The sequence below is a fragment of the Perognathus longimembris genome, chromosome 3, assembly GCF_023159225.1.
Source record: "Perognathus longimembris pacificus isolate PPM17 chromosome 3, ASM2315922v1, whole genome shotgun sequence".
NCBI lineage: Eukaryota > Metazoa > Chordata > Mammalia > Rodentia > Heteromyidae > Perognathus > Perognathus longimembris.
Window position 1 is genome coordinate 66,822,882 of NC_063163.1, and position 24,246 is coordinate 66,847,127.

Here is a 24,246-nt window from a genome sequence, read left to right on the forward strand (position 1 = left end):
GTTCCTAGTACAAAATGGCGCCGCCTGAGAGGGAGCCGCTTCCAGCCTCTCCGGCGCGCCACGCTTTTGCGCAGGCGCAACCGGCGCAAGGACGACGCTCCCGGTCGCTTCTGCACATGCGCGGTAGGGAAACGTCAGAGTCTTGCGCATGCGTGCTGAGCCGTGCCGGCTTTCCGCCCCCTACCGGGCGCAACGCATGCGTGCTGCAGTTCGGCGCCTGCGCGTCGCACGGTGGGTGGAGGAGTGGGGGAGTACGTACGTAGCGGAGGTCCACGAGCGAGCGCGTCTGCGGCGTGGGGACCGTGCGCATGCGTGGCCGCAAAGCGGGACGGGAGGAAGCAAGTGCGTTTCCCTCTTAGGCGACGCCATTTTGTGCTCAGAACAGCTCCAGCCGCGGGCGGTGTGGGGCCGAGTGGGCGAGCGGAGCCGGAAGAGCGAGGATGGCGGAGACCCTGGCAGGGTCGGGCGATTCGAGTTCGGGTCCGACCCTCCTAGTGTCGGGCGGCTTGGAGACCGGGACGCGGCGGCTCAGCGACCTGCGGGTGATTGACCTGCGGGCGGAGCTGAAGAAGCGGAACCTGGACGCGGGGGGCAACAAGAGCGTGCTGATGGAGCGGCTCAAGAGGGTGAGGCGTCCCCGCGCGGGGGTGCGCCCGTCACCGGGACCCCGCGGTGTGACCTTGGCCCGTCACCTCCCCCCCGCCGTGCCCAGCCTGGGAGGCCGACATCGTTGGGTATCAGGGTGGCCTTGAACCTTGGTCCCGAGCTCAGGACGGATGGAGACTCTACACTGTGACCTTGATCCGTGTGCCTCAGTTTCCTCGGCTTGGGAGAACAGGGGGTGTCAGTCATTCATGGGGGAAAGTGCGACAGAGGCTGCCCCAGGGCCTTTGCGCAGCACTTGGTTCTCCCTTCTTCTGGTCCCGCCTTCCGGCTGGAGGTGTGCCCCCCATCTTGTGTCTGTCTTGAGTTGTCACCTCCCCCTTGGGTATGTAGGACTTGATTCTGTCCAGGGCCAGGACGGGCTGGATGGGAGGTAGGGACTGCCACTGTTTCTCTGTCCTGCACCAGGCAGGTCCATAGAGTGAATGACCAGTTTGCTCCCTTCCCCAAGCTGGTGTTCCCCACTAAGTGTCAAACTGCTCTGCTCCATCCACCCAGCCCTTTCCCCTGGCTATGTTCCCCACCAAGTAAAATACTATGAGGCAGGAAAAGTGCGAGTAGAAACAAAGTTCATATGAAAGCTAGACAGCCAGGGAGAACTGAGGGAAAGGCTCAGATATTTGTCTTTGGATGCTAGAACTCAGATCCTTAAGCTGTCCTTAGCCTCTTCACTCAAGACCGTGTACCACCCCTTGAGCCACAACTCCACTCTTGGCTTTTTGCTGCTTAATTGGAAATGGTCACATGGGTGTTCCTGTCTAGGTTGGCCTTGAACCGCGATCCTCAGATCTCAGCCTCCTGAGTAGCTAGGATAACAGGCATGAACCCCTGGCATCCACCTGGGGTCCCCCTTTTTATAGTTCTTTTGGGGAGTCTTAGGGGCTTTGGCATCTGGCCTCAAAGGGAGGGGCTGCCTGTCCGCTACACAGGTTCCCTCCCAAATGGTCAAGGTCTTGCTTTCTCCAGCTCTTATCTCTACTTTCCCAGAGGAGGGGTATGGGCTCCACCGGCCAAGTCTGCTTTCCCAAGGTCTTTCAGAAGAAGAGGAGAGACAGGCTCCACCCACATGTTGGCTTTCCCTGTGCTGTCTACCCTGTTCTAAATCTTCCTCAGCTTGACCAAGTGCAGGCTCAGTGGTTGTTTGTCCCCGGGTGTAGCTGTAAAGAATAAGTCATCACTTCTAGAGTCTGAGCTCACAGTCTTCCTCTCCTTTATCTTTTTGGGCCTGTAAGCTGGGCTGTATTCATCCTGTACTGTGTGTGTATGCGTGTACACTAGTACTGGGGCTTGAAATTGGCCTGGGTGCTGTCCCTTAGCTTTTTCCACTCAAAGCTAGCCCTCTACCACTTGAACCACAGCTCTACTTCCAGCTTTTTGGTGGTTAATTAGGGATGTGTCTGGTGGATTTTCTTGCCCAGGCTGGCTTGAAACCAGATCCTCAGATCTCAGGGTTCTGGGTAGCAAGGAAGACAGGTGTGAGCACCAGCCGCTGGCTCTTGCTTGTACTTCAGAGTTGCTTGTCTGCAGAGATGTTCTCTGCAAAGATGAGTGTGCCTTGTGCCCTGGGAACCTGTTTGTTAAGGGAAGCAGTGTATGGCAGGCGACTCTGAGTACCTTGCTTTGTAAGAACCCATCCTCTTGTCCTAACAGGCCGTTCAGGAGGAGGGGCAGGACCCAGGTGACATTGCCATGGACTTGGAAACCACAGGCAAGAGGACCACAAAAAGATGCACCAAAGGTATACACTCCAGCTTCTTGCCACCACGGCGGGGTGCCCACCCTTGGTTGCCCCTTACGATGAGCTTTGTATTTCACCACCTGACAGGGCAGTTGCTCAGTAAATGTAAAATAATGCAGTAGACCCAGCTACTTGAGCGTCCGAGGATCATAGTAGCTGGAGGCCTACCTAGACAAAAGTGACCAGGGTCCTGTCTCAGTTGGCGAGCCCACCAGCTATGTGGGAGGCATAGGAGGTTCAAGACCAGTGTGGGCAGGAAGCTAGGGATATCTCATCTCAGCCAGCAAACCTGGCATGGTGGTGCCTGTCTGTTACCTGGCTCTGTGGAAGGCGTAGGTGGTGGAACACAGACCAGAGGCCAGCTCCAAGCATAAACTGAGACCTTCTTTAAAAAATAAAGCCAAGAAGGGCCGGAGGAGTGACTCTTTGCGACTGTGTCTGAAGAGCAAGAAGGAGGCCAAGTTGAAACTCTGCTACAGCCAAAAATGTCACTGGGATTAGAACAGAACCAAGCCTGAGTTCTGGGCTTCTTCCAGAGCTCAGAGCACCGAATGCCACACCTGCCCCTTGCATTCTCCCCCCCTGCACTCAGCTTGCCTGCTCTCTAACCCAGTCCTACCACGGGGGCATGTTCACACCCAGCCTGGGCTCTACCAGTAGGTGGGCTTCTTAAACATCAAAATAGCATCCTCTGGGTACATTTATTCTTTAAGATGAGTCATTCTGCGCTGTTTGGTGTGTACTGTCCCCCCACCCCCCACTGTCTTAACTCTGGAACATTCTGGCCACCTGAAGGGCAAGCATCCCAGGTAGCATTCATCCTCTGCCCAGCCCTGGCGGGTGGGACACGCTTTGCTCTGTACATTCCATAAGGATGCTTTCATACAGTTTGTTTTTTGTGGTTCCCCTGTCCGTGCCCCTTGCCTCCCCCCCTCACCCCCCCAGCTGGTACTAGGACTTGAACTGAGGGCTTTGAGAACTTGCTTGTTTTGCCTGTTTAGCTGGTAGTCAATCACAACCCCAGCCCAGGATTTTGTTGGTTAATTGGAGACAAAGTCTCAAGTTCTATCTCTGCTAGCTTTGAACCACAGTTCTCCAGATCTCAGCCCCCTGAAAAGGAAGGGTTACAGGTGTGTACCAAGTACCACACTTGTCTACTTCCTTTATGTAGTCCAATGTATTCTAATTCCAGCCACGCCATGGTGGGTCAGGGTCATGTTCCTCTGTATGACAAAGCAGTGGCCACTCCGAAGCTGAGATGTTAACTGTCCCGGGTCTTCAGTGATGTGCAGAGTGTCACTGGAGCTTCTTGAAGGATGGTTTTGTGGTTTTTGGTGCTGCTGACATGGTCCACTGCTGAGTTGCAACCCTGCTTATTTTCTTGGAAGGTGCCAGGTAAAAGTTATATTCATGCAAAACACTGCCAAGTCCAAGCCATGTCAGACACTGTTTAGAAAGGCCACTTCTAGCTAGCCGCTGGTATCTCACACTTGTTCTCCCAGCTACTCAGGAGGCTGAGGTCTGTGCATCATTGTGTTCAAAGCCAGCCTGGGAAGAAAAGTCCCCATGAGACTCTGATCTCCAATAAACCACTCAAAAACCAGAAGTGGAGCTGTGTCTCAAAGTGGTAGAGCACTAGCCTTGAGCAAGAGTTCAGGGACAGCGCCCAGGCCTTGAGTTCAAGCCCCACAACTGACAGGAAAAAAAAATCTCTAGTGAGATGTTAGGTCATCCTTGCTCTGGTGGGGGTTTGCAGGGAACCCAACCCTGAAAGCATATTTGTGAATTCTTGTGGAAACAATTCAACCATATAGTTCAAAAGCCTTAGGTGCGGACCTGGTGCACTGGTGGCTCACGCCTGTCATCCTAGCTACTCAGAAGGCTGAGATCTAAGGATCATGGTTCAAAGCCAGCTTGGTCAGGAAAGTCTGAGCCTCTTATCTTTAATCAGTCACGTATACGTACACAAAATATAGAAGTGGAGCTATGGCTCCAACTAGTAGAATGCTAGCCTTGAGCACAAAAGCTCAGGGACAGTGCCCAGGCCTTGAGTTCAAGCCCCATGACTGACCAAAACAAAAAAGCTTTTGACCTCTTAGTTTGTCTTAAAGGACTCTTCTTTACCTCACATATGGCGTGTACACGTGCACATCGAGGGAAGCTGGGAGGAGGGCACAGAATGAGTGGAAAGCGAGGGGAAAAGTACAGCAGAGGGGCCTAACAACTGCAATGGACATTAATGAAAGTGAATGAAGCAACTCATGGGTGGTGACGGGAGGGAGGAAATGAGAGAGAAAGGGGGAACACAGGATACTAAGCAAAAGGAAAGGAATGGACGTGTCACCCAACCTGGAAGGAATAGTTTTATTGTTAATATTCGTAGAGTTCATAAGCTTTGTAGATTAAAATGATGATGCCTATCATTGAAAAGATTAAAATATGTACTGTGAAATTTATGTAGCTGCTTAATAAAGGTTAAAAAAAAACTTATAATTTCATTTAGATATTTCAAAGTGTGAGGTTCAGATTGTGTGCTGGTGGTTTACACCTCTGATCGTGGGCATTCTGCAGGCTGAGGTCTAGAGAATTGTGAATCATAGCCAGCCAGAGCAGAAAGACCCATGAAACTCCGTTTCTAAAGTAACTGACAGGTGGGAGGCGTGGTTCAGGTGGTGAAACATCAGCTGAGTAAGCAAGTGGAATGAGCCCACCAGGCCTTGAGTTCAAACCTGAGTGTTCGTTTCACCACATTACAAGTCAGGATGTCTGCACTGTTGCCACTGCTTGCAAAACCGCTCTTAGCTGGGGTGCTGTTGACTAGAGTGGTGGGGCTTGAACTCGAGGCCTGGGTACTGTTCCTGAATTTTTTGTTCAAGGCTAGTACTCTACCACTTGTGCTACAACTCCACTTCCATCTCTTTAGTGGTTAATTGGAGATGAGGGTCTCAGAGTTTCCTGTTTAGGCTGGCTTTGAACCATGATGCTCAGATCTCGGCCTCCTGAGTGGCTGGGATTACAGGGGTGAGCCACCTTTGCCTGGCTCAGTAGTATTCTTATTTTCAGTTGTGGTGTAGGGGGTGCTGCACCTGACTTTGCATATACTAGGCAAGTGTGCAGCCATTGAGCTATTGCCTCCAGGTCTTTCTTGTTTTTCTTTTTTTGAGGGCAGGATAGAAATATCTTGGTGGAGGGCCACTGCTGCTGTGCCCCCCAGTGGCTGGCTTTAAGGGAAGGGTTCTTATCCCCTGGGCTGTGCTCTTGACTGTGCCCCGTCCAGCTGAGGGACTGACAGGTGTTCTCCTCAGTGGGGCAACATCACCCTGCCCAGGTTGGCCTCTAGCTCAGTTCTCCTGCCTCTGCCTCCCAAGGGCTGGAATTGCTGTAGTTACACCTGCCTTTAATGAATGCAGTTTGAGAGTTTGTTTTGATTGGTGGTTTTTCCTTGAAAACAAGTTTTCGAAAGGTTGTTTGTCCTGTGGCATCTAGTGGTATCAACACTGTTTCCTGGCTGAACGGTGCTTTGTGGCAGGTGGTGAGCATTCCACAGACACTCTCCACTAGGTGATGGTGCCAACCCTGCCCAACAGCCATTGTGCCACCTATATATGCCAAGGTGTCTGCATTTGGTTTCCTTTTGGATAGCTAGGCTATATCCACATACACAGTTCTGGGGGAAAAAAACAAACAAACAAATGTTTCTGCCCTTTGAACCATGCCTCCAGCACTTTTTTGGCTAGAGTTGTTTGACCTGGGGCCGGCTTTGGTGCCCAGCCCTCTTCCTGCCGTCTCTGAAGCCAGGGTAGCAGATGCACACCCTGCACTCAGTTGCTTGTTCGTGAGGTGGAATGTTGCCCGGTTCCTGGGCTGGCCCCATGTCATTGCAAGCGCAGGCACCTTGTTCTCTTGTCTCCTTGAGGTCTCACTTGAAGCTCAAGCACTGGGCCCCCACTTCCCTGGGGGCCTTGGTGTGGCTCTGTGCTGTTTCTCTGCCTTTTACAGAAGCCAGTGGGCTTCCCACTGGGGTGGCCTTGGAGTTTTGGCCTCAGAAAAGCAGCTGGAGAGTGGTAGGATGCGGGGGCAAGGGGGTGCAGTGCAGCAGCAGTTAATCCATGCTCATTTGGGTGTGTTTGTGGGGTGGGGCCCTGTGCCTGCAGGCAGTGCCCTGCACCACACCAGCCGGGCATGCACTCCACTGGTGGAGTGTGTGTGTATGGCGGTCTGTGTGTCCCAGTGCAGAGTGAGGGTGGGGCTCCCTGGGCAAAGCTCACCCCTGGCATTGCCTGAGGCCACTTGTAGTTGTCCTTCTCACACGTGCCTCCTACCGTGGAACTTTGGTCCTGTGTGAACCACTTGGAGGTTGAGTGTTACCTGACTGAGCATTTACTCTATAATTAGGACAGAAGGTGGAGGAGGAAGGCACTGAAGACAACGGCCTGGAAGAAGACTCTAGAGATGGGCAGGTAGGCGGGGCACGGGGAAGGAGGTGGCACTGGCATGGCAGTGGTCCCTGCTGAGCCCCAGGGGTCACAGCTGCCCTGACTCCCCTCTAGGAGGGCGGCGAAGCCAGCCTGCGGGCCTTGCAGGCCATGGACTTGGTGGATGTGAGCGTGTTGGCCAGGCCCGAGGCGGAGTGCACCGGGGTTCCTGACTTTGGGGATGGCGGCAGCAGCGTCCTCGACTCCTTCTGTGACAGTAAAGAGTACGTGGCTGCCCAGCTGGGACGGCTTCCAGCGCAGCTCCCGGGACATGCTGTAGGTAACTTGGAGCCGCGTGGGCTGTGGGAGCAGCCGGCCAGGGCTGCTGACTGGGGTGCCCAGCCAGGCCCGGGAATCTACAGTCATGTCTAGAATGGGCACTGGGATAGTGGCTCAAACAACCAGGGGAGCTCTTAATGCCTCCTGTGAGCGTTAGCCCTCTGGGCATAAAAGAGAGGGTGCTGCGGTTTGTGAAGGCTTTCTCTCATCGGTTGTGGATGGAGAGAGGAGGAGAGGTGCTTTGTAACGTCGTGCGGTGAAGTGGCTGATGTTGGCACAGACGCACAGCAGTGCTGTCCTCCACTCCTGCCCATGTCACCTGAGTCATGAGGAGCCATACTCAGTCAATGTGGGAAATATGGTCTTGGACTCAGCCTAAGCCCCAGGCTTCGCATCCCAGCTCCACCTGCACTGCATCGGGCCTGGGGTAGCGTGGAGCTGCTTCTCTTAGAGCAGCATGGTGGATGCGTCCAGGTCCTGGGTTCAAATCTGGAAGAAAAATGAGGTCAATTTTTAAAGGGTAAGGGCATCCACACTGGGCATCGTGGCACCTGCCTATGATCCCAGGCTGAGGCAGGAGGGTTTCAGGCCAGACAGGGCTAAAGGAAGAGACCCTGTCAACCAGTCACTTTCACTGAAGAGGAAAAGAAGAAGGCTTTCAAAATTCAGTAAAACCTTTTTTTTTGCCAGTCCTGGGGCTTGAACTCAGGGCATGGAAACTGTCCCTGAGCTTCTTTTGCTCAAGGCTTGCACTACACCATTTGAGCCACAGCGCCACTTCTGGCCTTTTCTGTGTGTGATACTGAGAAATGGAACCCAGGGCTTTATGCATGCTAGGCAAGCACTCTATCACTAAGCCACATTCCCAGACCAGTAAAAACTTTTAAGATGACCAATAATACCCTTTTGTTTAGTAAATAGCAAAAAGAAGATGAGGTCATGTCAAATGTGTCTTAAATAATGTAGCCTGGTCAGGACCTGGTGGTTCACACCTGTAATCCTCATTCCCAGGAGGCTCAGATCTGAGGGTCATGGTTCAAAGGCAGCAGGAAAGTCCATGAGACTCTCTCCAATGAACCACCAAAACAAAGCCAGAAATGGAGCTATGGCCAAAAGTGCCACAGATCACCCAGGCCCTGAGTTCAAGCCCCAATTCTGGCACCATGTGTGTGCGCGCGCATGCGCGCATGCACGCATGCACGTACTCTCTCCTGAAAGAAAGCACCCACTCCAGGACCATGGGGGTGGGGACTTGCTGGCTGGAGCAGCTTTTGGAGGGCAGGCTGCTGAGTGGGTCTGGGGAGTCTGTTTCCTCCCCTCGTAGCTGGAGTCTGAGCCCTGCGGTGGCTTGGTGGCATTGCAGGAACAGCCAGCAGTGGTTGTGAGGGGTAAAGAACCCTCTGAAAGTTTCCTGGAGAGCAGCAAGGTATCCTGTCGGCCTTGGCGTCCATACCTCTACTCTCTACCAAGTCATATTCCCTGTCTTTTTTCAGGTGGATGGGCAGGGCTTCGAGAACCCCTCGGAAGCTTCTCTGCTGCACCTCACCATAACTCCAGTAAGTTCTTTTTCCACTTGCCTTCATAATGCTGGGAGTATGCTAGGTGCTTAGTTTTCCAAACATGAAAACTGTATGTGTGTGTATGTGTGCACACATGCATGTGCATGCACGAATCCCCTTTCATCCCCGAGGCCAAGCCCAGGCTTCAGTACGTGGTTAAGGGTTTCCTTTACGCTCTGGCAGGGGCCCCTCACCTTCTGCCCTACAGAGGCATGCCCCCCTCTCCCTCTTCCCAGCTAGCTAAAAGTAGTACATTCCCCCATCTCTTCTCCCATGTTGGGCCTCCACATGAGAGCCTTTGGGGCGTGGCATATGCTCACCTGTCCACAGAAATGATGTATGGGGCCTTGGTGCTTTGGGCAATGGGCACAGGGCACACTGGGCTGGAGAATGTAGTCCAGAGCCTGCAGGGAAGTATCACAGGACCCACAGAAGCACCTGGAAGGTACTCAGAACAACCTGTGACCTGATGTGGCACTGAGTGTGGTGGAGGGGAGCCCAAGACAGGGCAGCAGCCAGAGAACAGGCTGCCCCACGGTTACACAGCAGAAAGCCTCGCGAGGCCTCCTGGAGGTGGAGGGAAGGGTCTTAGGTCCATGTAGCAGGTGGGCTTGGGAAAATGGCTTTCTTCTCCAGTTGGCTATTGTGGAGATGGTCCGGGACCTGTGCAGGGCCTGGAGGGGTCTGCTCCATGGAGGCAGACATCCTCCAGTGAGGACACTGGGAGCTGGTGGTCTGCCGCCCCTGTGGCTGTCAGAGTGAAATGGGTGGAAGGCGGTCCCCAGCTTGGCTTTCTTGTCTCCTCCACAGGGTGCTGAGCAGCCGCCCCTGGAGCCAGGTACTGATCTTAGCCGTGTGACATTGGGGCTGGGAAGGTTCCCGCGCTCTTATTTGAAATCGATGTATTTATTTTATCTGTGCTGTGGTCTCGTCCTTGACCCTAGTGGTGGACAGAGCAGACCATGCCAGGGTCAGAGATTGGAAACCCACTCGTATCACCAGATCTGTACTAGTACTGCTCTGGCCCTGAGCCGAGCACCCTGGTCATGCATGCCGGTGTGCACTCCTGACCACTTGGTGGGCCACATTAGTCCCCGCAGCCCTCAGTGCTGCCACACATCAAACAGATCTTGTGATATGGCGCTGCAGTCCTTGTCACTGAGGCAGTTGAGGCAGGCTAAGGCTGGCGTCAGGGTCCTTAATCAGCAAGGGACTGGATCCCAGAAGAAGAAGCCGAATCTCCCCACGCAAACTCCCAACATACTGTGCCCCTCTGGACTGCATCTGTCTCCTGATGACAGAAGAGCTGCTCTGTCTCACCGCACTGACCACGAGCACGCCACAAAAGAAGAACTTGCCACTGCGTTCACCCCACACCTGCACACTGGGAAGACGTGGGAAGACCCACACTTGACAATCCTTGAAGACGCTTGAGAAGCAGCCCCGTGCTTTAGCCTTTAGTTTGGGGGTCTTTCCTCTCCCCATAACGTAGCCTAGCGCAGCCTAGCGTCCGGTGGCAGCGAGCGCAGGTCGTGTACAGTGTCACTGTGTGCACCGCGGGTTTTCCAATCTCTGTGTAGCTAGCGGTTCTCTTGGTGTTAGTGTGGCAGCCGTGCCCATTCCGCATTTGTGATTGCTTTATTTCCCTGGTAATTAAACCTTGTGCCATTCTATTCCTGTTAAATCCGTAGAAAATGAGAAAATACTCGACATTTTGGGGGAAACTTGTAAATCTGAGCCAGTAAAAGAAGAAGGTTCCGAGCTGGAGCAGCCATTTGCACAGGATACAAGTAGCGTGGGGCCAGACAGAAAGCTGGCGGAGGAAGAGGACCTTTTTGGCAGCGCCCATCCAGAAGAGGAGGAGGAGGAAGAGCTTGAGGAGGAGGAGGAGGAGGAGGAGGAGGAGGAGGGAGATTTAGCAGTGGCCCACGAGTCACCGCACGCTCAGTGGAGCGTGGCAGACACCCTGTTAGCGGTAGTGAAAAGGGAGCCCGCGGAGCAGACAGGAGGCGAAGGCGCGAGGACGGACTGTGAGCCTGTAGGGCAGGAGAAGCCAGTTGAGCAGAGTAGCGCGGCCCCCGAGCTGGCGGAGGCCTCTAGCCAGGAGCTGGCAGAAGCGCCCACGGAAGCCCCGAGCCCCGAGCCCAGAGATAGCAAAGAAGACGTGAAGAAGTTTGAGTTTGAAGCTTGTAATGAAGTCCCTCCGGCTCCTAAAGAGTCCTCAACCAGTGAGGGCGCTGATCAGAAAATGAGGTTTGTTGTTTCTCAGTTATAGACCAGACGCTATCTCCTTTTCATTGGTCATTTAATGATGACACGCATAAAGCTGTTGGTTTCTCTGTCCGCAGTTGGCCAGCCACACTGCTGAGATTCTAGATTACGTCCAAACGATGTTTTATTTGTGCATTTTTGATGGGAGATTCGATTATTTTTCTGTTCCCAACCTACTAAGGTTGTGTTCCTAAATTGGTAAATGTTATCTTCAGCATAATCAAATCCACTTTCATGAATCTGACATTGTATTTTTGGGGTCAGATTTTCCAATAGAAACTTGCAAAGGTGTCTGTCGAAATTTTATTTCAGACTAATTTTCTGGTAGGTATTCAGTTTTAGCACATATATCATAACCTTTAATTTAGTTCCCTTTCATCTTTTTCGTGTGCAAGTAATGTTAACTTTTGTTTCTAGCTTTTTTAAGGAAGAAAAAGATATAAAGCCAATCATTAAGGAGGAGAAAGGTAGGGTTCCCCTTGGGTGGCAAGGGTCTGGTGGGGGGTCCTGTGTGTCCCTGTGATGCAGTCACATCTGCCCCTCTGTGCCACATGAGCCACGTAGGCTCCTAAGAAATGACTCTTAAGTCTAGGATGGGCCTCCTCCGGCCAGTGCCAGCTAATACCCACACAGCCCGCACTGCTATCTTGCTGGAGGGCAGCATCCACACACTCCACACACACGCCATTCCTCCTCTGTGGCCATACAAGGGTGCAGGTGTTGCCTGGTGAGCACTTACTGGGCATGCTCAGGCCCTGGGGCCCATCCACAGTTTCCACTGTACACCCTTGTCTCCCTCCCCCTATGCTGACAGAAGTAAAGTCTGAAGGCAGAGGGGGGCTCATGCGACGGTGGTACCTCCATCTCACACTGAAGTGTCCTCCCCTCCCTTCCACCAGGCCGTGTGGGCAGCAGTTCTGGACGCAACCTGTGGGTCAGTGGGCTGTCCTCCTCCACGCGCGCCACAGACCTGAAAAACCTTTTCAGCAAATACGGGAAGGTATGTGTTCCCTGCCACAAAGAGCCCTGAGCTACGTTCTTGCTGTCAGATTCCTGGAGTCTTGTTAGGCAGCGTAGCCTGGGCTAGCCGGACTGGAGCCCATTGGTGATGGCGGCAGGCGGTGTGGCCTGTGTCCATGCTGCTCAGTGGGTACATGTGGGTAGTGGACCACTGCCTGGTCCTGTGGCTCTGCCTTGTGTGAGCACATGGCCTCTGAATGCAACCAGCTCTGTTCTGCCTATGTGGGAACAGATAGCTTTTCAGTTGTGGCAGCGTAGTTGACAGGCACAGTGTGGTAGCATTGGAAGTCCATAGCCAGTGTATTGCTCACCACAAAAGGGGAGAGCTTGGTGGTTTTGAAGCTTGTGCAGAAACTGGATAGAATGGGAAGTCCAGCTCTGCACTGTCCTGGAATTACAGTTGCTGCCTGATGACACCACCCTGGTGTCATGCGGGGGCTGGCCCCTGCAGGAGGTTCTGGTCTCTAGAAGTTGGTAAAATAGGGGTCCAGCCTGTCTGCTGCTCTGGTGTTCCACGCCAGCCCCACTTGTGCTGAGCCATTACCTCTGATGTGTCAAGTGGGCCTCACACATCATCCACCCTCAAATAGCCTAGGGTCAGTGGCTCTAGACGTGCCTGGGCCAAGACGGGGGCTGGGGTGGCCCTGGCTGCTGGGAGGCCACTGGGCCAAGTTATACCTCAGCAACAACTTAGTTCATTACTGGAGAAGTGATGTTTGCAGAAAGCTTCGCACTTTAGATGGAGATAGGGGTGCTGTGAGAAGCTGCGTCGTGTGTGCAATGGATACATTGACCAGGGACACATGCTTCCTGGGTGTCGGCTCTCACCTCAAGTCCTGCCCTTGTGAGGATGGTTGGTGTGAGAAGGAAATGGACCCCACGTAGGCTGCTTCTGACCCCAGGGGAGCCTCTGAGCCCCATCTGTACCCAGGGCCCAACCTTGACACACCTGCACTCTGCTCTGCTCTGTGTGCCAGGGGACATGGGCACTCAGGGTTGGGTGTCTTTGTGTCTTTCTTTGGTCCCCTATCCTGTTTGTTGCTCCTTGGGCACTGAGTCGTGGAGCCTGTGGCACCTGTGGTATCACTGTGTGCCACCGATCAGTAGCACTGAGAGCCTGTCTGCTATGTGCTGTGTGCAGGCAGCACCATGCCCCACCCCCCATCCTCAGGAAGCCATGCCGGCCTTTTCTTTTTGTTCTGTGGACAACTCTATGCATTGTTGCTGTATTCTGGGCTGGGCATTGGGTGCTTTCAGGCCTGGCCCAGGCACCTTGGCCTCTGCACCCCTGCTTTTCCTGAGCTCCACTGAAACCCAGGCTGCCTCCAAGTCACCATTCCCTGCCTCTGCCCCCTGAGGACTGTTTGCATCTTTCCCACTCTTCCCTCCCTCCCCACCTGTACTTTTCTGCAGTGTACTGCCAGCCCACCTTATGCCAGCCTCCTCACTCAGGCTGGCATCAGCCATCTTCCCTTGTCTCTGTGCCCAGTTTGACCGCCCGCACCCTGTCCTTGCAGCTTTGCTTGGTGATGTGGCTCCTTCCTGTTCCTGTGAGCACCCAGCAGTTTCCTGGGACACAGCCAGGTGCACGGGTGAGGCTTGCGCCTCAGAGGGCTCTTAGGCTTCAGCCCGCCTCTATGCGAAGTGCTTTTTTACCATTCCTAGGACAGATCCTTCTGAGCCCCATGAGTGGCTAGTTCTTCATCTGTGCCCACAGCCCTAAGTGTCCTAGGGGCCCTGCGCCTCTCTGCTTCTCTAGGTCTGTGCCCTGTTCGGTCACAGTCTCATCCCAGGTGGAACCTACCTCAGTTTCCCCTCCCTTTGAATGTCCTAGGGCCTCAGGCAGGAAGCAGAGGGCTCAGTTGGGGTTATGGTGCTGAGCCAGCCTGGTATCGAGCATGCGAACCAGGGTACATGAACCTGGCAGTGTCCCCCCTTCCTTCAGGTCCTTATGTCAGGCCACAGCTCCCTGTGGCCCCAACAAAGCAAGGTGGTGCTTACACAGAAAAAGAGTGATTGCCCTTTTTCTTCCAGGTTGTTGGGGCCAAGGTGGTGACCAACGCCCGCAGTCCTGGGGCGAGGTGCTATGGGTTTGTCACCATGGCAACTTCTGACGAGGCAACCAGGTGTATCGGCCATCTGCATCGGACCGAGCTGCACGGGAAGATGATCTCTGTGGAGAAGGTGAGGGGCTGCCTGTCCCTGGGGGCTGGGGCCCCCTCCCGCCAGCAGCCCTGCTCTAAACCCTGCTGTCCCTGACGGTCCAGGCCAAAAACGAAGCTGCAGGGAAGAAGCTGTCCGAGCGGAAGGAGTGCGAGGTGAAGAAGGAGCGGCTTCCCAGTGTCGACCGGCACCACCCTGTAGAGATCAAAGTGGAGAAGTAAGCCCATGCCTGCCGCTTGCCTAGCTACTCAGGAGGCTGAGATCTGATGATGGAGGTTGGCAGGAAAGTGTGAGAGACACTCATCTTCAGCTAGCCACCAGAAAGCCAGAAGTGGTGCTATGACTCAGAGTGGTGGAGCACCAGCCTTGACCCAAAGATCTCAGGGACAATGGCCCAGGCCCCATTACCGACCAAGAAAAAGCGGAGAAGTATGGTGCTGGCTCCCTCCCTCAGGCACTTGCTGTCCACTGAGAAATCAAGCCTGCTCTCACGCCTGCAGGCTTGGTTCACCAGCTCTGGACTTGAACTCAGGGCCTGGGCAGTGTCCCTGAGCTGCTTTTGCCCAAGGCTAGTGCCACTTCTGTGTGTGTGGTGCTGAGGAATGGAACCAGGGCTTCATGCATGCTAGGCAAGCGCTCTACCACTAAGCCACATTCCCAGCCCCCGAGGAGTTCTGTGTTTTTTTGTGCCATTAACCTTGGAAAGCACAGGTTTTTCCCCAGGGTAGATGATACATAGGTTTGTTTTTCTCATTGTCAGAGACATCTTGCTATGTACCCTGGGCTGATATCAAACTGGTTCTTCTACCTCTGACTCCCAGGTGCTACGATTATAGGCATGCATCACCATTCCTAGCCATGTTAGTACTCTTGTTTTTTAATAAGAAAAATCATTTCTGCCTGACATGGTCTGGGTAGCCTGCAGCACCTGAAAGTCTGAAACAAGGTTGCAAGTTGAAGGCCAGCCTGTGCTGCACAGTTGACCCCGGTCTCAAAAGAACAAACAGGCAGCACGCCGCACTGGCGTGCGGAGCAGGAGCTTCCAGTCCTCGCTTGTGGATTCCGCACAGCAGCTGAGCAGGAGCTCATTCCTCTCTGGGGGGCTGGGGGGGTGGACTCATGTGGGGGCTGCTCCTGCCAGAGTCTCAGGGACCGACTTTTGATAAGCTGTGTTTTCAAATAGAATTGTCATCAAGAAGGAAGACAAGGTTGAGAAAAAGGAGGAAAAAAAGCCTGAAGACATTAAAAAGGAAGAGAATGAGCAAGATGAGCTGAAGCCGGCACCTCCCAATCCTCCGCGAGTCGCCAAGTCCGGTGAGGAGGCACGGAGTGCAGGTGGCAAGGGCAGCCTGGTGGGGCTCCGGGGCAGGTGGGTGCAGAGGCACTGAGGGCAGCAAGCTTCTCACGCCCCGGGCGGTCTTTCCGCGTGGGGAGAGGCCAGGCAGCGTGGAGGCGCACACATGCTTCCGTCCCTAGCAGGCGGCCAAGGGCTGGGGGTTCCGTGTGGCCTGGGTCCCTGCTTCTAGCTCTGGCATTTTCCAGAGCATGTCGCTGGTTCCTCATGATGCCACTCTGCCCTCCTGTGTCTGCCAGAGCCGGATACTGTCACCATGGGGTGGAGGCAACCAGAAGTGGGGAAGTGGGGTGGGGGTCACTGGAGCCAGCAGTGCCGAGCCAACCTGGCGAACTAGCACCGTGCAGCAGCTCCCCTTGACATGGTAGAGGTGGCTGTGGTGCCGGGGTACCTGTGTGGAGCATGGCAGGAATGCCCCACCTCACCCCAGCCTGGTGGCGGTGATTGGCCTGCACCGAGCCGCTCTCAGCATCCGAGCTGCCTGCAGGAGTTGGCAGGAAGATGAGGGCCGAGTCCTGTGGGTTGGTGGGGGAAAGTGCCATGGCATGGGGCTAAGTCCCAGCCAGGGACCCGGCTCAGCTGCACCCAGCCCCGACCCTGCACCCGCCCTGGGCTCACCACCATTGTGCTTTGTCTCCCAGGAAGCCGAGTTGCAGAGCGCACAGTGATGATGGACCGGGCAAGAGGCGAGCCCATCATTAGTGTGAAGACTGCAAGCAGGTCCAAAGAGAGAGTGAGTACCCAGTGCCCAGCACCCGGAACTGTACCACCTGCCTGCCGTGTCCTTGGGAACCCTGGCAAGGTCCACCATCAGCAGCCAGGCCTCTCGATCATGTGGCACAGGACAGGACATGCTCGCTTGTCATTTCATTCATGTGAAGCCATGCTACAAATGCCCAAGAAAAAAAAACTTTTCCCTGTATTTGCCCTCCGGGCAGTGCTGGTCTCTGCTGATGCCCACCTAGTGCTTCCTTAGAGCAGTCGCCTTTTGTTAGCGCTCTTTCTTCCCTAGTCTTTGTGTGTGTGTGTGTCAGTTGTGGGGATTGAACTCAAGGCCTGAGCTCTCTCCCTGAGCTTTTTCATGCAAGGCTAGTGCTTTGCCATGTTGAGCCACAGCGCCATTTCCCATTTTCTGGTGGTTCACTGGAGATAAGAGTTTCCCAGACTTCCTTGCCCAGGCTGAGGCTGGCTTTGAACCTCGATCCTGAGGTCTCAGCCTCCTGAGTAGCTAGGATTCCAGACATGAGCCACCGGTACCCAGCTTCTTTCCTAGTCTGGTGTTGAGTTAGTGACAAGGTAGGAAGAGCCCCACATGAGCAAGCACTCCATCTGTGGGACGGGAGCACCGGGCAGGGCTCTCATCTGCCTGCTGCACACAAAGCCGGCAGAGCTTGCAGGCAGAGCTTGTGGCATGTGGTGCTCAGGCAGCAAGTGAGGTGCTGGGAGAGAAGCGGGGCGCCCTGGGGCCTCTCACCCCCATGGCACTGGCCACGAAGGCAATGGCGGACCAAATCTTCCTTGTAGGTAATGGGCCTGGAAGGGGCTCTACACATGGTTCTGCGTTTTCCTGCACCTTGTTTACTTGGAAATGGAGAACTGCACTGGAAGGGTTCCCCTGAAGCTAGGCCCATGGCTGCTCTGGCCTCGGTGGCACTTAGTGGCTGCATCCTGGTGAGCCTGGCCTCTCCTGCAGGTGGGCCCACAGTGCTGTGCCACTTGGAGCCCTTCCCCAGTGGGCCTCTGTGTGTCTGTCTCCTTCCCTTGTAATAGGTAGTAAGACATGTACCCTTTTGTTTTCCTCACCTTCTTTGGGGTTACTGTGTTTTGTTTTGTTTTTCATCCTGGTACTAGTGGTTGAACTAGAGGCCTGTTCTTGTGTGGCCCTTTTGCCGAGCCACTCGAACCAGCCTCCAGGCTTAAGCAGATACTTCCTTTAGGCTTCGGTAGTTACTAGGAAGAGAAGTCCGTGCCACCATGTCCAGTTTCACTCCACACAGATGGAGACTGGCCTAGAAGTAAAATCCTTCCAATTCTAGCCCCAGGCTCCTGGAATAATAGGCATGTACTACTGCATTCAGCTACGAGTTGAGAAAGAGCCTCGTGGTCTGTGCTGCCTGCACTGTCTTAAGCCCCGGTCCTCCCATTTCTCAGAGAGCCTCCCCACTCGTGGGAATTACAGGCCTGAGCCATCTGCTCACAGTGTTAAAAAGACTTAGTAAGGAAATCAGTGAAGAGGCCCCTGGTGAGGAGAGCCTGGGTCTGTGGCTTTGCAGACAGCTTAGGAATAACTCAGAAGTAGTGTCGATGGTTCACGCCTGTAGTCCTTGCTGTACTCAGGAGGCTGAATTCTGAGGATAGCTGTTCAAAGCCAGCCCAGGGGGGCTGGGGATATGGCCTAGTGGCAAAGAGTGCTTACCTCATATACATGAAGCCCTGGGTTCAATTCCCCAGCACCACATATACAGAAAATGGCCAGAAGTGGCACTGTGACTCAAGTGGCAGAGTATGCTAGCCTTGAGCAAAAAGAAGCCAGGGACAGTGCTCAGGCCCTGAGTTCAAGGCCCAGTACTGGCCAAAAAAAAAAAGAGCCAGCCCAGGCAGGAAAGTCCACAAGACTCTTTATCTCCATTGAGTCAGCAGAAAACCCGAAGGGGCGCTGTGGCTCAAAGTGATGGAGCACTAACCTTGAGCTAAAGAGCTCAGGAACAGTACCCAGGCCCCGAGTTCAAGCCCCATGACCAACCAAAATAAAAGTAAAGTTATTGAGCACTAACCTTGAGCTAAAGAGCTCAGGAACAGTACCCAGGCTCCGAGTTCAAGCCCCATAACCAACCAAAATAAAAGTAAAGCAAGTGTTGTCCTTAAACTTTGATTTTATCCCAGAAATAGATACCTGAGAGTTGAGTTCTCACATTTGTTTCTTGTTGGGAGTCCTGTTTGGCATTAAAGATCATAGCGACCAGTAGGCACCAGTGGATCACACCTATTACCCTTGTGACTCAAGAAGCTGAGATTCTGAGGAACATGGTTCAGAACAAGCCTAGGCAAAAAAGGCCATGAGACTCTTATCTCCAATTAATGGCCAAATAGCCAGAAGTGGAACCATGGCTCAAGAGGTAGAAGGGACCAGCCTTAAGCACAGATTTCAGGCATAGTGACTTCAAGCCCCATGACCAACATACACACACAAAAGCGACAGCTAGTTCTGTTTTAGGGCTGGCCATGGTCTGTGCCAGTGATTGCGTAGTGAAACCCAGTCTCTGGTGGCTGGTCCCACTGTTGCCGGTGCGGCCTCTCCCTTGGGTATGGGTGAATGGGCTCCTGCGGTCAGAAGTGAGCTCAGCCGTGGAGGGGAGCTTGCGCCTCCGCCGTGCAGACATGGGATGGAGGGCAGAGTGTGATCCACAGGTGTACTGTTGAATGCCACGGCCACACTACAGCCGAGGCCTACCTGAACTCTTCTCCCTCCTCCTCTGGCCTGCTGGGATTAAGGCTTTGCCACCAGGTTGGTTCCGTGTCTTCACGAACGCTTTGGGGAGGCTAAGGCAGGAGGACGGTGAGTGACAGCTCAGCCTAGGTAACATAGCTGAGGCGGTTTTTGAAGTGTGTAGGCCCTCATTGTCACCGTGCCATCTTGTAAACAGAGCTCCAAGAGTCAGGATCGTAAGTCGGAAAGCAAAGAGAAGAGAGACATCCTTTCCTTTGACAAAATCAAGGAGCAGAGGGAGCGAGAGCGCCAGAGGCAGCGGGAGCGAGAGATCCGGGAGACAGAGCGGCGGCGGTGAGCACCTGGCCTCCAGTCTCGGGGTCTGGGGGGGCGTCCTTCCCAGCTGCAGATACAGCCACATCTGTGGGGCACAAGTGCCAGCCCCAGGGAAGCCTGTTCTGGGGTTTGCTCAGATCTTATGCCAGTGCCCCAAAACGCACTGTCTCCAAGCTTTGGCTGTGGAGGCCTAGGGCTTCCCTCCCAGGCGGCATCAGTTTACCAGGGAGCTGAGCCAGAGTCTGGTGCTCCTCATACTGTGCCAGGTATGCCAGCCTTGCCTTGCTGCAGCTGTTAGGGTCCCCTTTGCCCTGTCACCTCTCAGACACTTGGGGGAAAGCACCAGCAGACCCTAGCAGAGCCCACTGCTGCTGCCACCGCCATCTCTGCGCAGTCCTGCACGACGAGACTTTATGTGGGGAGGGCTTTCAGTGCCAGCCTAGGGCAGGACGGGGGGTGCCCTGTGCTCAGACCCCTGTCCCAGGCTAGGCCTATGGGGCCTGCACCAGGCCCGGCTGCGGAGGGGCTGGGGGGGGCGGGGAGGGGGACACGGGCTGACTGCCCTCGCTGGCCCTCGGCAGGGAGCGCGAGCAGCGTGAGCGGGAGCAGCGGCTCGAAGCCATCCAGGAGCGCAAGGAGAAGGCACGGCTGCAGCGTGAGCGGCTGCAGCTCGAGTGCCAGCGGCAGCGCCTGGAGCGCGAGCGCATGGAGCGGGAGCGGCTAGAGCGTGAACGCATGCGCGTGGAGCGCGAGCGCCGCAAAGAGCAGGAGCGCATCCACCGTGAGCGTGAGGAGCTGCGGCGCCAGCAGGAACAGCTGCGGGCCGAGCAAGAACGGCGCGCGCTCCGGCGGCCCTACGACCTGGAGGCCCGGTGAGTGCTGCTGAGCCGGCCTCAGGCCCGCCTGCGTGTGTGTGTGCACGTGTGTGGTGTGTACACAGTGCCTGTGTACGTGCACTTGTCTGCGTGTGCCTTCCTGAGCAACCTGGTGCTTGAACTCAGGGCCTGGGCACTGTCCTTTAGTTTTATTGCTCAAGGCTGACATTCAACCACTTGGGCCGCAGCTCCTCTGGCTTTTTGGTGCTTAATTAGGGGTAAGAGTTTCATGGACTCTTTTTCCCAGGCTGGTTTTGAACTACAGTCCTCATATCTCAGTCTGCTGAGTAGCTAGGGTCACAGGCATTAGTCACAGCACCCAGCTGGCTGCTGTTCTTTTCCTGTCTGCCCCTTGGGCCCTGCCTATGTCTCTGAGAGGCCCCAGGTTGGCCAGCGCACTCTGGCTGCCTGCGGCATCCCTGGGTAGATGAGGCAGAGCGCGTGGGCCTGGCAGAGGCAGCAGCTCCCCCTCTGTGCAGAAAGTAGGTTTATGGGTCTCCAGCTCCCCTGGCTGCTAATTGACGGTGGCTGTCCTACCCTCCCCATCCTAGTTTTTGCTGCAAGTGGGGAGGGTGGAATCAGTACCTTCCCTTCCGAGTTCAATGTGGCTCGGCAGTGCTACTCTAGTTCCCCTGCTTCACAGAGCACGGAGGGAGGCAGGCGGCCACACACATTCATTGCAGGAGGGGCAGCCGGCTCGTCACCATGCTCTGCCCGCTTGCAGGAAGCAGCCTCGGGAGAACACTGGCGCACGGCAGTCCGTTCCTCTTGGCAGTTCAGGGGCTTTTAACTCATCTAATCAAAGTGATGGGATGTAACAGTTGCCCCGCAGGATATTTTAAACGATCTTGGGTCTGGAGAGTTCCCCCATCACCCCCCGCCCCCATTCTTCCCTCCCTCACACCTGCATCCTCCTACAACAAAACCAGGAGAGAGGACGCCTACTGGTCTGAAGGAAAGCGTGCAGCCATGGAGGACAGGTACCGCCCGGGCTTCCCGCGGCCTGACCACCGCTTCCACGACTTCGACCACTGTGACCGCGCCCAGTACCAGGACCACGCTGCAGACAGGTCAGCGGGCCGCCCTCCTGCCGCCTGGCTCGCGTCCCCGCTCGCACAGGTGCTGGAGCACTGCCCGGCAGTGGCAGATGTGTTGTGGTCCCCAAAGAGTCCTGGCGGGCCAGCCAGCAGGGCTGCACAGCACGGGGCCCGGCTGGCCCTGTCCTCCTCCATGGTGGTTCTGCAGGAAGGCTGTGGGGGCAGGCCTGCAGGACAGGTGGCCTTGTGGGGGCTCCTGTCTGGCGTGTGTGTGGAGGACTTGGGCAGGAGGCCACCTTTCACATGCGTGGTGGGAGGTTGGTGGCGGAGGTCCCTGCAGGCACTCCTCCCCAGATCTCACTTGTTACTCCCCAGAGCCTGTGCTGGGCTCAGTGCCATCTTCCTCTTGCAGGAGGGACGGGTCAAGGCCAGTGATGGGCGAGCGCGACGGGCAGGTGAGGACAGGCCCTGCAAGTGGGGCTTGCGGTCAGGGCATGGGCTTCACCCAACTCCTCAGGCCCTGTGCCCACACAGCAGCCATGAAGGGCTCCTTCCCAAGATGGAGCTGCCCATGTCACACCCAGTCTAGGGAGAGCTGCCTAGCCTGGCCTGGGCGCAGAGCCCAGGCCCGTGTCCTTGGGTGGCAGGGCGGGGCCTGTGGAGAGCAGTGGGGAAGGAGCTCCACCTGCCCTGCCCCCGGGTGCAGCAAGGTGGTACAAGCCCGGCCGGGAGGGTGGGGGCTGCTGGTGCTCGTGCAGTCCTTGGCTCAGGAGGTGGGCAGCCTGTGTGGTCCCTGCCCAGGTCTCATAGGAGGACGCTGGCACAACTCCCATGTCACCCTGCCCCTCCCCTGCCTTCCAGCACTACTCAGATGAGCGCCATGTTCACGGAGGAGCCGAGCGCCATGGCCGGGATGCCCGCCATGCCTGGGGAGGCTATGGTTCTGACAAGAGGATGAGTGAAGGCCGGGGGCCACCCCTACCCCCTAGGTAGGTGGCTCCCAGGTTCTGGGGATCCTGCACACATTGCCACAACTCAGGCGGGAGGCTCTTCCCTGTGGGCTTTTCCACTCCATCCCAGATCTGTCCAGGCCTGTCAAAGTCTCTGCCGTCTGGGCTACCTTGGGCAGCGCCCACCTGCCCACTCAGTGCAGCATGGCCACCTCGGGCTGGCGAGGGTCTCAGAGCCACCCTCACCACCTTGAGTCTTCCCACGGTCACTCCTCCCCTGCTATGGGAGGAAGAGCCTGGCCTCCGCAGTGACTTGGAGCTTCGTGGGGAGCCCTGCACCCCAGCTCCCACCCACGAACATGCTCCCTTTGGGCTTTTCTTTGTGGCTTGTTCTGTGCCGAGGATGGAGCGTATTGGACAAGTGCTTACACCGCACAGCACGCCCAGCCCTCCGAGCTGAGCACCTCATGCTGTCACGCAACTGAACCTTAAGGGGGTGGGAGGCGCTCTGGGAAGGTGGCCTAGTGGTAGAGCGCTTGCCTAGCATGCACAAAGCCCTGGGTTCGATTCCTCAGCACCACATACACAGAAAAGACCGGAAGTGGCGCTGTGGCTCAAGTGGTAGAGTGCTAGCCTTGAGCAAAAAGAAGCCAGGGACAGTGCTCAGGCCCTGAGTTCAAGCCCCAAGGCTGGCAAAAAAAATAAAAACCTTAGGGTTAATGCTCTACCACTTGATCCACACCTCTAGGCCAGCGTTTCCCGATTAATTGGCGCTGTCTTTCTCCTTCCTGCCAGGCTGGCCGAGCAGGCTGGGAGGGTGGCGGGTGCACATGGTGCTGCCAGGCCCAGCCTTTGGCTTGTTCTCTTCAGCAATCAATTGAAACAATTTTAGATTTTCACCAACCCCGAAAGACAACCTGCCCCTCACTCTCCCAGAGTCCCTGCTCCCACGAGCCCACTTCCTGTCTGTGGATTTGCTCTTGCGTCCCATCTGTGGACGGGCTGCGTGATGGAGGTGTGAGGCTGCGCGGGCTGCAGCCTGCCCGAGCGTGGGCCCTGCTGCGGGGACGTGTCTCTCCCTGCAGACAGAGCAGGACCAGCCTGGCTGCGTGGGCTGCTGACCGCGTGTCCCTCTCTTGGACAGGGGTGTGCGGGAGTGGGCCGAACACAACCCCCGGCTGGAGGAGCCACAGGTGCGCACGTGGCAGGGCCCGGTGGACGTGGGCGCGGCGGGCCGGGAGCACCGGTGGCCAGGTACCGTGAGGATGGGTGGGTGCGTGGGTGCGCACGGCGCCCCAGTGGGCCATGGGTGACAACCGTGTTCCCTGCAGGTGCCGAGCGGGGCCTGGTGGGGCCCTCAGGGCCAGGGCACGCGGTGGCGAGTCGGGGCGGCCTGGCCGGGTAAGGAGCGGGCTGCGCCCCTTCCCTGCAGCGGTGGGTTCCGGAGGGGTGCGGGCTGAGGGGGAGCCAGGGCAGGGACTGAGCGTGGGCTCTGCTCATAGGCGCGGCGGCTTCGTGCACGGCGGACACCCACAGGGCCACGTGGTTCCCGGGGCCAGCCTGGAAGGTGGCGGCGTGGCCAGTCAGGACCGGGGTGGCCGAGTCCCACCCCCCCACCCCCACCCATACCCCCATTTCACCCGCCGCTACTAACCCTGCAGCACATGCTTCAGGAGGCGGGTGCTGCCCACCCACCCGCGGCACAGCCTTGACCAGGGCATGTTTTAAATAAGCCGATCCTGCCATGTGTAGCTCGACACAATGTGAACTCACTGTTCTGTTTATTTTTAATAAATGTGTTCTTGTTCTGCTGTTTTTAAGATGAGGTTTCATTCCTGGCTCATTCCATCTGACATTCATCTTAATCAAGTATGCGCCGCCCAGTCCCCGGCCCTGAGCACCCTGTTCCGCCTGCTGTGGGTGTCTGCCCACCCGGCTGCTGAGGAGGTGGGGCGCACGCACCCCCACCTGGCCCTGGGTGCACCCCAGCCTCACACTGCAACAGGGTGGGAAGCAGAGCAAAGGCCCAGCAAGGCCGTGGCCAAGCCTCCCATGCCCCATCCGGTCCTGTGGCCACTGCCCCACAGGCCACAGTGAAC

The 24,246-nt window shown here is 56.0% G+C and overlaps 1 protein-coding gene across 2 annotated transcripts; it reads left to right on the forward strand.

The window, feature by feature from the left end:
- Positions 1–2: 2 nt before the first annotated feature.
- Safb2 (scaffold attachment factor B2) lies at positions 3–23,967 on the forward strand. 2 transcript variants are annotated; one of them, XM_048341898.1, is made up of 22 exons: positions 3–123; positions 381–626; positions 2,314–2,401; positions 6,797–6,861; positions 6,952–7,152; positions 8,649–8,711; positions 9,525–9,552; positions 10,406–10,967; positions 11,403–11,452; positions 11,885–11,985; positions 14,040–14,189; positions 14,273–14,385; positions 15,352–15,482; positions 16,164–16,255; positions 19,167–19,303; positions 19,867–20,157; positions 21,090–21,230; positions 21,610–21,652; positions 22,059–22,186; positions 23,292–23,401; positions 23,479–23,548; positions 23,650–23,967. In XM_048341898.1, exons 2-22 carry the CDS (start codon positions 441–443, stop codon positions 23,798–23,800), a joined length of 2,901 nt encoding a protein of 966 aa, XP_048197855.1. In that variant the 5' UTR covers positions 3–123; positions 381–440; the 3' UTR covers positions 23,801–23,967. The 2 variants fall into 2 exon arrangements, with proteins under 2 accessions (XP_048197855.1, XP_048197854.1); XM_048341897.1 differs by having other exon boundaries at positions 37–123; positions 360–626.
- Positions 23,968–24,246: the final 279 nt, after the last annotated feature.